This window comes from Onychostruthus taczanowskii, unplaced genomic scaffold (genome assembly GCF_017590055.1).
Source record: "Onychostruthus taczanowskii isolate IOZ18803 unplaced genomic scaffold, ASM1759005v1 scaffold1, whole genome shotgun sequence".
Lineage (NCBI taxonomy): Eukaryota > Metazoa > Chordata > Aves > Passeriformes > Passeridae > Onychostruthus > Onychostruthus taczanowskii.
Genome location: NW_024496525.1, coordinates 18,502,482 through 18,515,970, shown reverse-complemented (window position 1 = coordinate 18,515,970; position 13,489 = coordinate 18,502,482). Strand labels below are relative to the sequence as shown.

The window sequence follows — 13,489 nt, the reverse complement described above, 5'->3', positions numbered from 1 at the left end:
AAAAATGACCAAACTGACCATCATCTGAACTCAAGTACAGCCTGCATATACCAAGCACAGCCTCCTAAAGACAACCTGTACCTGAACAACCAACCACACTACTTATCTTAGCTGTTACTCAGCAAGCTGTAATCTGAAGAAGACTTTTTGAAAAGAGAACAGGATTTTAATTCAAAATCACCCTGTTTCAATAGTACTAACTGAAATGCTGAATTCCACAAAACAGGAAACAATCAGTGTCATGCTGAGAGACCCTCAAAGTAACACAGGATAAAAAAAGCAATGTGACAATGGCTCTGTTTTCAGAAACCCATGAGTACCTGGGTGCTCAGTGAAAACTCAGGTCACAAGCAATTTAAATCTTCCCTAGATCTAGTAATTCTTCGTATTTCTTTATTAGAATAAATCCTGCTAAACTTCCACAAATTTTGCTAAGAACCTGTCTCTTCAGACACTACAAGTACCCCCATTTGCTATCTTACAAATTTAGATTCCTGGCTGTATAGAGTCATGAGGCTCTCTGCCTTCTCTCTCATTACACCAGTGACAGACATTTCCCACTTCTGCCTCTCTGTGAAATGAGGATAAGGCTACTTTCATTGTAGTGGTGGTTTGTTTCAGAATCCTGAGCTACCTTGCAGAAATGTTGAGTTTTATTTTCCCTTTTATTTCAAAGGATCTGTTCTCGAGAGCCTGAGCCCACTGCACACTAGTGTCTATAACTGTTATTTTACAGTTGCAGCACTAAACACTAGTGAACTGTCTTCTGGACAGTCTAGTTAAAAGTTTCCATACTGCCTGACTCTCTCTTCCATTCAGCAACATCCTGGCTCGAGGTAAGATCACTTGTGACACCTTTATGCTTCTTCACAGAGCCCTATAACTGTTTGCAATAGGCTGTTAGAGGAGAAGGCCTATTCAAGCTTCTCAGACATTTCTGAACATCTGTGTGTATGTATTTATACAGAGGTTCTGCCTGGTTCCTCTTTTATATCTGCAGCTTTTCACAGCCTTCTATCTTTAAATGCTTGCAGTTTATTCTGTGATTTGCTTTATGACTCGTGTGTCCAACCTCTCCAGTCAGTATCTAAGATACTAAATACATGTGAAACAGTAACCCCAAGTAAACTGCTGCTGAGGGGAAATTGGGGCCCTAGTGTAAGCAATCAATGGAGAGTGAAGAAGAAAAACAGCTGTTCCTGCAGCAAGGACTACTACTGCAGAGTAGTTTCTGAGACACAAACTGGGCACAACAGCCTCTGACACATACCAGTAGCTTGGTGCAAAGCTGAAGAAAATATCATTCCCCAGTTTCAAAGAAACATTTTGCTCTAGTTAGTTTAATCATGGCAATATTTAGCACTGTTCTTGGAGCTATGGACTTCTCTTAGCAGCAAGAAAGCTTTGAGTGACCAACCTACCATGGCTCTACTAGCCTACCCCTAGCCAAACCTGGGCTTTACCTAAGCCCTGATCCTCTTAATTAAACAGCAGGCTAACCCTTTGTTTCAGCTTCAGAGAGGATAGTTTAGCACAATACAGCTAGACCAGTTCTACAGAAGGAAACATGAGCTGAAGTTCTCAATTCTCACTGGATTACAATTATTCACAGAGGAGTGACTCCTGAGCTTCACAGTTGTTATCTAGCCTCTATTATTGCTCCAGCTCTGGCTGTTGCATACCATCATTCATATTACCATCCATCTTCATGCATGCACTGTGTAGGTATTCACAGAAATGGGGAAGGATAGCAAAATGCTACCTACAGTTATCATGGACACACATAACAACACTATCCAGAGGAGATGGAGAGATTCTCCTGGAAAGGTTAAAATTATAGAGTGGCAACTGTTACAGTACTCTCAAAAATGTGAAAAAGAAGGCAGAATCCAGCACACCTTCTTGTAAGTCCATTCAACAAATCAGTTTTGTCAATATATTGAGAATTTAATTTTTACATTTACTTTTAAATTTATCTCTAACCTTGCTTTATATACTGTACTAAAAACTTAAATTGCACTGCACAGTAGACCAAAACTTTTGATTTAGCTATACACATAATAGAGGGTTGACATAATTTTATTTGTTTTGATAATCCCATTATATGCCAGAGTACACTGTCATATTCCAGCGTACCATAGGGTGTTTTATATTGACTGTGGCCATTCACCCTATAAAATTTCTGGTAGGAAAACTGGAGTTTTTGGCAGGTGGTAAAGTGTGGGAGGCAGTTTGGAACTGTATGTTAAGTGCATTAGCTGAATATTTGTGGTAGAGGATCAGCAAAAAAAATCACTGACATAAATAAAGGAAATGTCATATTTTAAGTTTCAGAGATTAATATCCAAGAGATGAACCCCTCCACAAACTTTTCTTTCAGCCTCTGAAAACACAGAGATCACTGCATTAGTGACACTTAAGTCATGTTTGCACAGATCCATTTCAAAACTGAAGATCAGAAACATAATTTTTCAAAGCATTCTGGAACATAATGTCTCCACATATTCCATTACACTATCACAAATTACTGTGAGACACAGGTAGCATGGATTTACAAGACTATGCTCTACCTGCCAATAGGTCTGCATAAATGATTTGGTCTTCATTTGCTGAGAACTTATCAGCAGATAAACCTGTCTGAATTAATTAGCCACTAGGGAAAGATGAAGATTTGATTCTGTAACTCTCAGGGATTTTCTGTCAGATACTTTCACATCTACTACTTGACTTCACTGTGCAGGTGATTCACAAGTTTCAGCTATGTCTTTCTGCATATGCACTAAGAGCTTTTCTGCAAGACCAAAGAAAAATGTAAAGAATGTCCTGGTCCTTTATTACAGGCCAAGCTTAAACAAGAGAGCATCTTGAGCCAAAGTCTAAAGCAAAAAGGAGCCACTTGAGCCAAGGTGTTTTTTTCCCTCCCCAGCCATGTTTTAAGGGGGTCTTCCAACTCTAAAAACTCAGCCTATGCTCCCTTCTGGTTAGTCTTTTTAATCCCAGGAAGTATAAATTCCCTGCACAGCTGAACACAGACTGTTACCTAGGAACCACTATATGTAGAGGAGGCAGCTGTGTTTCTTCCTGCTGATAAGCTTTTTCCCCTGCCAGTTCTTGAAAAAAGATGAAAGCATCCCAGCATACCCACCCCCACTTTCACGGCCTTTGGCACTGTCACTCACCTGTGGAATATGGCCCTGGCTCAGAGGGTGCAGCATTGTGAAGGCTGTTCTGGAATCCATTCATTTGCTTTTCACTGGAGGTCAACCTAAGAGGTAAAACCATAAAATTAGACAGAGGCAAGTGATATAGCAAGGAAGAATAAAAGTCCCAAACAAAAAAATGAGTACTCCCCTAGTTTACATAATCTCACTGGGACTGTAACCATGAAGCTGTGCCTGAACGTGGTATGAAAAAGGCAGTGACAGCAAATGACTCCAAAAAGCAGAGCAAGACAAATGAACACTCAAGCAACCAGGGAAACTTCAATGTGACTAAAACACTTAATTGTCTCATACGCCTTGGAAGCTGATTCTGGAGTATAAAGAAGATAGTAAATTGTACTGGACCACCAACATACATTGCAACTAGTAATGTTGTGGTCATCTTAGTCCAATGATTTGAATTAAAGAGATTAAGCAACTGTTGCACAGAAATGCACATGCTGTCAAAACACACTACATTCAAGAGTTAAGGCTTTGCATCTTGCCTCAGCAGAGAGAGCTCATTTTGTCAAGATTTCTCACTTATCTTGCAAACTGAGACACATGGGATGCATCTAATTTTCAGTAATCCAGTGCCATTCCTCAAGCAGATACCTTATGCAAATCCTTCTGCATTGATCTCAGCAGTTGAGTTACAGCAAAACTATACTTTGTAGACTACAACTGCACTTTGACTCAGAAAGATTCATTACCAAACTGAGACCATGTACTCCTGCAGAGAAATTGGATCTACTCACAAGAGAAGGGCAAGCTATACAGCTGCAAGCATCTATGCTGTCCTTAAAAATCTATATGATTATCCTTTTATTCCTGGTTTGTCCGTTCCTCCCTTATTCCTCCTTGCTGTTCTTCCTTCTGGCCCAACTCATTTCCAATCACTACAGACTTTTCTGTGTGTACACTGATCTCTGCCAGAGTCCTTCTTCGCTCTTTCAGCTCTGCAGTGTTACAGTTGCTCTCAGCTCTTCCCCCAAAGAGCATCATGATCTCCAATCCCCATGGGATGCCCTGATAACTAAGCGACTGTTACTCACTGTTTAAATTGTAATTCACTGTTTAAACGTGCAGTTTCTATGGTTTTATCTGAAACCTTTTGCTTCCAGATTGCAAGGTCAGCAAATTGCCAGAAATCCAGGTGTTTCTGACAGCTAAAAGGTCTGGGAGGGACTCCTGCACTTTATTTCAGCTGGATTTCAGTGAAATTACTTGGAGTCTACACATGAAGGGAGAGGGATGCAGATACATGTGCATACCACAATCCCTTACTTCAGTCAATCTTAACTGGAAATGCTATTGTCAAATGAGGTGCCTGTTTCTGTGTATTGTCTCTTGGAGAGAATTTTGGATCTGTACTTATGGGGGTTTTTTTTGCTGATATTGCATGGTCCTTCTGGAAGCTGAGAATCTAAATGGATCTTTATGCTTCTAACATAGAGGTTCCATGCTCATAATTAGCTTGTCCACTTTGTTTACACAGCTAAACTGACAGCCAAATTCAGCTCACCCTTCTGTAAGTGGAATGCAAGACTAGTAGCTGAAAAACTAATCAAGAATGCCAGCAAGTACAACATTAAAAAAGCAAAACAGGAAACAGTCACTCTTCTACCTTATTGTTCAGAGAATTTCTTTATCTCTACAGACTTGCCCTTCTTCTCTGCCTACCCACAACACTGGGTACCTTGATTCTTGCAGTTTCAACAGTCACCTCATTCTGAGAGCTCATTCTCAGCTCTGCTCCTGGGATCTCCCACCATGCTAAGACCTCTTCCTCATACTCTCTGTGCTGTCCTGATGAAAGCTTCAGTGCCAGAGCATATCCACTGCTTGAGGTAATCCCTTTCCACTTTCTTCTTCCTGGGGTTGGCTGAAATCCTACTGCTTTTTCTCAGTTTCCTATTCAGGTTTTTTTTGCTTCCACTTCTCCAGTGCAATCCATTGTTATGTTCTCCATTTCTTTTTCAATACTAACAAAAACAATCCCAACTGTCCCCTCCATTTAAATATCTGTCATTGCTCTTTTCTATCTCCTATATGGCTAACTCCTCAAAACTCATACTGGCTTCGTTAATTTAGGTACTAGACTAGCATTCAGCTGCCCAGCCTTGGACTGCAAATTCTGTTCCACAGGTGAAAGATAAATATTTTTTGACTGGATTTTGAACACCTCTGTTTTAACAACTTATTTCTGGGATGTTACAGATGCATCTAAAGGTCCAGTGGAACCAGACAGATCTGACACTAACATATTCACATCACAAAAAGCCCCGATCTGACAAGAGGACAGCTGCAGATGTAACGACCCAGAGCCAGGGAAGTTTGGTCCTCTTTGTTTTTCTTGGATGGGGTACCCCTGCATGTGTATCTGTGTGTATGATCTGAGCCTAGCCAAGGGCTACGAGCTACAGGTCTAGTGAGCCCAGCTGTGTCAGGGTGTTAAATCAAGGCATGTCTCTCAGATGCACTGCTTTTACTGCCAAAAATGTCTAAGGGTCACGCAGCCTGATTAACCCAGATATTCAGGAGCTGAAAAAACAAGTGTGCTGAAGTACAGCAGTAGCAAAACAGGCAAAGGGGTTCCAGTGACTGTTAGATGTGTTGCTGCCTGTCCTCTTATAAGTGGGCACTCAGTTTCTGTGTGTGATGTACCTAGCTCACTAAAGACACTTCACACATGGGCAAGACAGGATACAAACAGAGCCATAGTGTTTTACAGGGCCTCGCTCTGTGCTCATCATCTGCTTTAGGCACATTTGCTGGCCAATGGATCCTAGAAAAGCTGGCTACTTCTGTGTCCAACTGCAGTCAGGACTCCTCCCCACTCTGGGACAGATTTCCCGAACCCTAGAGAAATGGATCCCCTCTACCCTATTTCTGTACTGGTTACAATAGAGAAGAACTTCGACTCTTCTACTGCTGGCACCACAAACAACAAAAGAGAATATGGTAGAAAGATTTTTGTTCTATGGTGGCAGAACTTGAAAGAAATATTTATTTAAAAAGGCTTCCTGAATAGAGTTATGACATTTACAGAGATGTTCAGTACAAGAAATTATGCCATGCTGATCAATATCCCCAACAGTTTGTAATGTTCCAGTCTACTGCTGGTAAACTTGATGATCTTGGTCTCTCTCTGATAACATCTTGAACAATATGCTCCTTTTCCCTACCTAGCATTTTCTCTCCTTATATACACTGGTCTAATATTGACAGATAATTTTTCTGAGATGTTTTCTTTGACTGATGGTTCTGTTCACACGTTGTTCAAAGCCTTACTCTTCTTGACACTGTCACAGAGAGAAGGTTTCTGAGAAGTTACTTTGTGAATGATAGCACAGAAATGTGCATTTATTATGACTTAGGCATTTCTAAAAGCAGAAAGATTTTTCATCTACTACCAGTTCACTGTTCTGAACAGTTGAGCTAATATATTTTTCTACTTTGCATGCTGTCATCTGTAATGTGAAGACACTATACACCAAATACTGCTTCCAGAAAACATCTGCTTCATTCCATTGCTTATAAATACTGTATCTGTGATCTCTATCTCAAAATATCAGCATGTCTCTTCATGGTTCACAGAACCACTACCTGTCAATAGTAGTGGCAACATGAGCAGTGGGAAAGACCCAGTCTTACTCTGGGAAAGAAAAAAGAGCTTGTTGTGTTAGCTGTTCAAAAACTATCTATTAGTGATATAAGCACATTTGACCAAAACTGTGGGGCCCTGTGAGACTATTTTATGGCACTATATTTCATCATAGAGCTGCATACTAAATAATTTCTCCCAGTTAGTCTTTTTCCACACCTTAATATAGGCCCCAGTTTTCCACTCTGTTAGTTTAAGCAAGGAGTCTGCTTTGGACACAATCCATTATAAAGTCAACCTACCACCTTCTACAAAAACAAGAGAAGCCAGGAACTGAAAAGACAACTGAAATGTCTGGCTGCTCCATTACTTTTTTCCTTTATGTTTCAACCAGGAAAGTGTCCAAGTTACTAGACAGTTTTTGAATTAGTCAGTATTGTTCATCTTTAGCATCTCATTCTGTTTGTAGTTGAGTTTTCTACTTGTTTCTTCCTTTTCTGGAAGCCACGTGTGCTGGCTGGGAGAGAATTGATAATGCATGCAAGAAGGAGATAGGTCAAAGAGACAAAGTTGATTTTAGTTTTGTCATCACAGTCCTGTCTCTGGAGAAACTCTAGAAACAACTTCAAAAAGATGATTTTTATTAAGATGTCAAACAAAAGCCAGGCAGTGCAAGAGCAAACAGAAATAAGGTCTGGCTTACTGCAATATATGGGGGGAGAAAGAGACATGAGAACTCTAACAACAGAATGGGATTAGTTTCAGTGAGTCTCATGTAAATAATACATAGCCCTGAGATCCCCTTTGAGGAAAGGTATCAGAAAAACAGCCAAGAAGTATTAGAGGGTGAAAGAAGGCAGCAAATCAAAAGTGACCTGACAGACAAATGAAGCAGCCAAAAAGATGTTATGGAGATGGATATTTGCCATGTCATAACCTAAGGACACAATAGCCTCACCGGGAAAGTACAATTTTGGGGGCCACAGCCCAAGCACTCTGACAAACTGAAGAAAATACAGTAAATTCAAGACAATTAAGGACTTGGCAAGTAGAACTACTATCTGAGGTTAACAAAACCTCAACAAGTCTAAGCAAAGTTAGGTTACTCCAAGAAGTAAAAGAATATTCAAAAGATGGAAAGTATTTACATGAGAAAGTGTTTAGGGTTCAGGAAGGAGGAACAAGGTACAACAGGCTGAAACAAAGGAAACATTCAGAAAATAATTCAAAAGAAAAATTCAGCACATCAGGAGAAACTAGGTGATTAAAAGCTTGTCTAAATTCTTAAACAGATTTTTATAGCACACAGTAGAGTTTCTACCACTGGACTTTTTTGAAAGCAGACTACACAATGTGTCTGAAAATACTCTGTACAAATTATCAGGGACTAGAAAACAGGCTAAACCATGTAAGACATCTTTTTCTCCTCCAGTCCATGTTCCTTTGACACAGAGGCTTTTCTCCATTCACTCTCCCCTGCAGATGTGTATCTGGTCTTTTCCTGACAACAATGAATGGATTAAATTAGTCTGAGACATAGCAGTTTTTACACGATCAGCTCTCAGTGTGCTGGAAATACAGCTAGGCACTGTTGTTTTCCATGTAAGTGAAAAAATGTTACTGCAAGATCCCATGAATGGCAAGAATGGGTTTGGAGCCTTGTCCTGGAGACTGAAAGGCAACTTGGAAAATATTTCCGGAGCGGCTCCTTGCAGCCTTCAATACTTGGATTAGTTTTCTGAAATTCTGAAGGAATCTTTTGCTTTTTTTCCCCCTTCTGTGCATTTTTGGTGCTGAACTTTTTCCGGTTTTCCCACACTCCTGCCTGTCACAGAGCAGAAACCACAAAAATGCAGCAAAGTAAAGTCTGTCCAAGGAGCTGCAATTCCATCTCACAAGGATAAACATTTCTTTTGCCAAGAAGTGAGCACAGCACACCGGCATCTTCAAATACACATCCCTGCTGCCCAGCAGAGAAACCCACTGACACAGCCTGTCACCTGTACTAACAAGAGCCACCCAACATGAAAGAAATCAGATAGCAAAGCCACCAGAGCATACCTTCCAGACCTGGTGCTCACATCTGCATTTGCTGAGCTGACAAAATTTACTAACATCTTGTTTTCTTTTTAAATAGTTTTGGGGGATTAACTCTATGTGCTATCTCTTAAGATAGCAAGAGTACAGGCAGCAAAACTTCCCCAAAGCAGTTCTGTCCAAGTTCCTTAAATATGCCTTGCAGTTCCAGATTTGATTCACACACAGTGACTGCATCTTCATGAGGTGTCTTTCATCAGTAACCTAAAACTAAAACTCCTCTCTTTAAACAGGAAGTGAAAACAGAATCAGGAAACCTCACAGGAGCCTGCTCTGAAAGCTTTACAACTCTTCTGGCTGTAGAGTAAGCACAAGGAAGGAAGTTATGAAATCAATTTTTCAGGATGAAACAAGTCTGAGGATATACGAGGAAAAACTTGATGAGGGATTTAGACTAAAGTAGTTCTGCCATTTAAGAGGAGATAGAGAGTTGAGGAAGCTGAAAACCCAGGAGTCTTGCTCAGATTTTCTCACAATGCACAAAAGAGAAGACATACCAAGAAATGAAAAGGAAGGAAACTTACAATCAGCAAGCAAAATTTCATGGTGAATATTTTTGTTTCTAAAGATAGCATTTGTTTTTAAAGATAACTGTCAAATCCATCCACTTACCTTACAATAGCAAGCATTATTTAACTAAAAGCTTACTAAAAGTTAAAAGAAGGGTTTCTACAGTTAATGAGAAAAGCTATCATTACATCAGGCACAATATAAGCATTTCAAATGAAATAAACACTTGGGCTTGAAGGCCTAAATTCAACATGGTGTGTTAAATTTATGAGAAAACTTGGCTCAGGTGCGGATTACCTTGTTAAAGGTATTGAATTGTTTTGTTGCTTTGTTTTAGTTTTCTTGGGGTTTTTGGTTTTTTTTGGTGGGTTTTTTTCTGCACCCTCTTCTAGATTCTAGCCCCCATCAAAGATTAGACAGAGGGAGTGACTTAAGTGCCTAAATATAGATGTACCTTAATTGGTGCTCTGAAGTTATTAGAGACATCTGCATGGGACTGACAGATACAATACAAGAACTACAAAAGACCTGTACTCATCTGGAAGAGCAGCTGGAAGTCAGGTGGAATAGCCCTGGGCATCCAAAATGCCACTAGTAGCCTGTATTTACATTACTGAATCCCACTCTGGGATCAATTTGACAGTTCCTATGTTCTTACTTTTGTGTGCTGCTACAGTTACCTTCCATACCCCTATGAAACACACAACTGCAACACAGTGCAATGCTTATTTCAGCATGTACACCTCAGGTTATTCTGAGATTTATCCTGGACAGCACAGCCAAAAAAAAATCTGTCAGAGTCAGATGTCAACAATTTCTTCTCCAATATTCATTTTCAGGGGAACCAGTGCCAACTCCCTATTGTGGATGGAAGAGATATAACTTACTTGGATATCCTCTGGGTTGCAGCCTTTCTGATCACTGCCTGTCTGTGGTTTGTTGGAGGCTTTGGAACCAGCTGAGAAGCTGTACTCTGGGATGGCATCACTTTGTGCAAACTGGCTGCCTTCTGGACACTAGAAGTGGCATTTGATGTCTTGCGGGCATCAGAGCCAGCTGGCATAGATATGTGACTGGTGCTGGATTGTGAGTAGTTGGCAAAACCAGCCTGGGTAAAAAAAGAGAAAAATCCCATAGTAATTGGTGATTACCTCTGTGAACATTGCTGAGAATGCTGATGGAGGTGGCTGACACTTTTGTGAGGGATAATATCTGCCTGGTGAAGGCAACCCCAGAGCTCCAAGGAAAGTCCCACACATAAAAAGTTAACTCAGTGAATTTTATGCCCTTAGAAACCAGGACTAGCTTCTAGGAAGGCAGACAACCTCACTAGCTGCCACAGAATTCTACTATTCTGGATTAAAAAAACAAGAGGCCCAATCCTCAGTCTAACCTTGCAGTGGGCTTCCATCCACAAAGAAGTAAAGATTTCAGTACACTGACTTTCTGTATTATCTTGCTAAATTACTCTTTATGTGGGAGGCAGGATTGAGACATGGTTCTCGGAAAGAGAAAGGTTATGGGGTGATACAATGCTACTTATTTGGTGTAACTGCGTAGGTGCTTGAAATAACAGAAAAGCTCTAGGGTACCTTCTTCTGAAAAAGGAACTTTAACTCCACCGCTGACAAAAAGGAAATCCCCAATAATATGAGGGAACAGAAAATACTTCTATTCCTATAGCACGTGGGAGAGTAAGCATGTTGGAGATGTGACACAGGGAACAAAAGGATCTGCATGTTACGAGACACTGGAGAACTAAGCAATGACCTGGCAAAGCAGGGAGTGGAGAATATTTCCTCTATGGGAGCTCTGCAGACTGCTAAACTCTCTTCAGAAAAGAGCAACCTGCTGGGAGTGCTGCTTTGTCTTTCCTCGAAGTCAGTCGGATTCCCAGAACAGAGGCAATACCATAACCTTGTAATTTGGCATCTAGAGGTCAGTGATAGGAGATAAGGGGAAGAGCTGAGCCCTCCGTGTGACCCTGGGAGCAGTGCCCTTCACTGAGTTTGTCCTCAGTTTCTCCTCGGGTGGAAAATACACAAAGCCACAGCAAACGGGCTCCAGGCTCCAGAGAAAACCACAGTCTGAGAGCTGGCTGAGTCTCAGCACACAGACAGGAAAAGCCCCTCTCCCCCGCAATTCTCTGGCAAATGGCAGAGCAGTGGTGTGTGGGAAGGCGTTTCTGACAGGCAGAGCTCTAGGGAGAGAAGGAAGTGCAGGAGCCAAAACAGGCCTGTTTCCTAACCAGAGCTCACTGACAAGACGCCCTTGGGCTCCCAATCCTTCTTAACCTCTCCCTTCCCTGAAGCTCTACCTTGATTGCAGCTTCCAGATTCTCAATAAGGAAGCTAGTACAAGTGCAGTAGTCTGGAAAATAGCAGTCACACCCCACCTCTCCCCAGAAAAACAAACTAAAATGGAACTTGGAACTTAGTCTTGCATCTCAGAGCCTGACATCTCAGAGCCTGACATGTCGTAGGGTTGGGATGGAGACCTTGAAGTCACTGCACCCACTTCTTATTGAGCAGTGACATTTCACTGTGAAATGATATTATTCATCTTTCCCATAAGTTCTTTTGATATTATGCATTTTTCCTGGAAGTTCTTTTTCTTGTTACCAAAATCACTAAGATCCTGGAGCTCACAACACGTAACAGTCACAATCCTTTGCCTGTGTTAATATGCACTGGCAAGGAGATCCATGACTCTGAAGAAACAGCAAGCATGGATGCTCTAACAAAACCTGATCAGCAAAAACTGCGTTGAAACCTGCCTAAAGAAAGGTCATGGATGTTTTTCTTGTGGGTTAGACTTCTGAAAATGCCTTTGTCTCCACACTGTGCTGAGATTCTGGCTGTCTTCCAGGGAAGGATGGGGAGACTGGAAGCTGACAAGGACCATGGCTTCTGGATTCAGCTACAAAGTATACTGCCCTGCTGTGAACTCCATGGGGACAGGACAGGAAACCAGGAGAAGCTTCTGTGCAAATAAAGAGGACAGCTGGGGAGAGCAGAGCCTGACCACACAAAGGAAGAGTTGGGAAGCTTTTAGCACATCCAAAACATAGGACACAGACCGTATAGCTCATGATTCTAAACACCAAGGGCCTAGGGAGAGCAGAAGCCTAGACAAACCCTGACAGATGCAGTCCTGAAGCAGGCAGCACCCTACAATTATTGCTGCTTCAAGTGAAAAACTTTCAATTACAGTTCCCAGGCTGGCAGATTTAACTTCATGTTGAGGAGACATTTGCTACCCTAACAAGTCTCTAGGGCTACAAATCTGAAAAATACTAAAAAATCTGTAAAACGTTTTAGCTAAAATTTCTGAAATTCTTAGTGAGTTAATTTCTGCGCACAATTTTCTGGGCAGAAGGAACGGCATTAACCCTGTCTTGCCCATGAGGAAAGCACTGACAGAGAAAGTATTTTTCCCTAGATCACAGACTGAAGCAATATTTCCTTGTTTCAACATCTACAACACCACACACAAAGTATTCCTTGTACAAAAAAAAAAAAGGAATTTTTTAAATTAGAAAATCTCAATGTGTACACCTTGTCAGTAAGGTCAATGAACATCTAAGAGTATCAGTCAGTAGCAGCTAAGCTTGGGCTGTTAGTGATTAAAAGCAGAGGTAGTGTAGTACTTTGAAGAAAAGCAGATATATCAATGATCTTCAAAAACAGAAAGAATGTTCCTGGCACTTACCATCGCTGTATCTAACACCCATCCCTAGCACAGTAATGGAACAAATGTTGCAAGCAAAAACATGTTCACTGTGTGACCAGAGGAGGTAATGAAGCTCATTTCCTGCAAATCTGTCTTACAGTATCTAATACAAAGCATACCCCAAATTATGCCTCCCTTCATGTGTCTGGGCATTCTTGTGTTGGATTTTGTGCAGCCTAATTAGGAGTGGTCTCATACTGAAGAGCCACTGCCTTAATGGGAACAGTAGTCGAACACCCTTCCCAGATATATGGCTCTTGATTGTAATGTAATTTGTATGAAACATAGCTGTGAGATTTCTGTCCCACAATCATTCACATTCAATTGGATCAGCAAATCTGAA

General features: G+C 41.1%; 1 protein-coding gene across 20 annotated transcripts in view; it reads right to left on the bottom strand.

Moving 5' to 3' along the window:
* The window catches only part of TTLL5 (tubulin tyrosine ligase like 5), a 130,064-nt gene that overhangs the window by 7,080 nt on the left and 109,495 nt on the right, over nucleotides 1-13,489 (bottom strand). For 15 of the 20 annotated variants that reach the window (XM_041398545.1, XM_041398565.1, XM_041398616.1 and 12 more), the window contains 2 exons: nucleotides 10,302-10,522; nucleotides 3,180-3,265 (listed from right to left, as the gene is read on the bottom strand). In XM_041398545.1, coding sequence (XP_041254479.1) covers nucleotides 3,180-3,265; nucleotides 10,302-10,522 — 307 coding nt within the window. Of the gene's footprint in view, nucleotides 1-3,179; nucleotides 3,266-10,301; nucleotides 10,523-13,489 lie in introns of those variants that run through there. The other 5 variants (XR_005952201.1, XR_005952205.1, XM_041398653.1 and 2 more) reach the window with 3 other exon arrangements.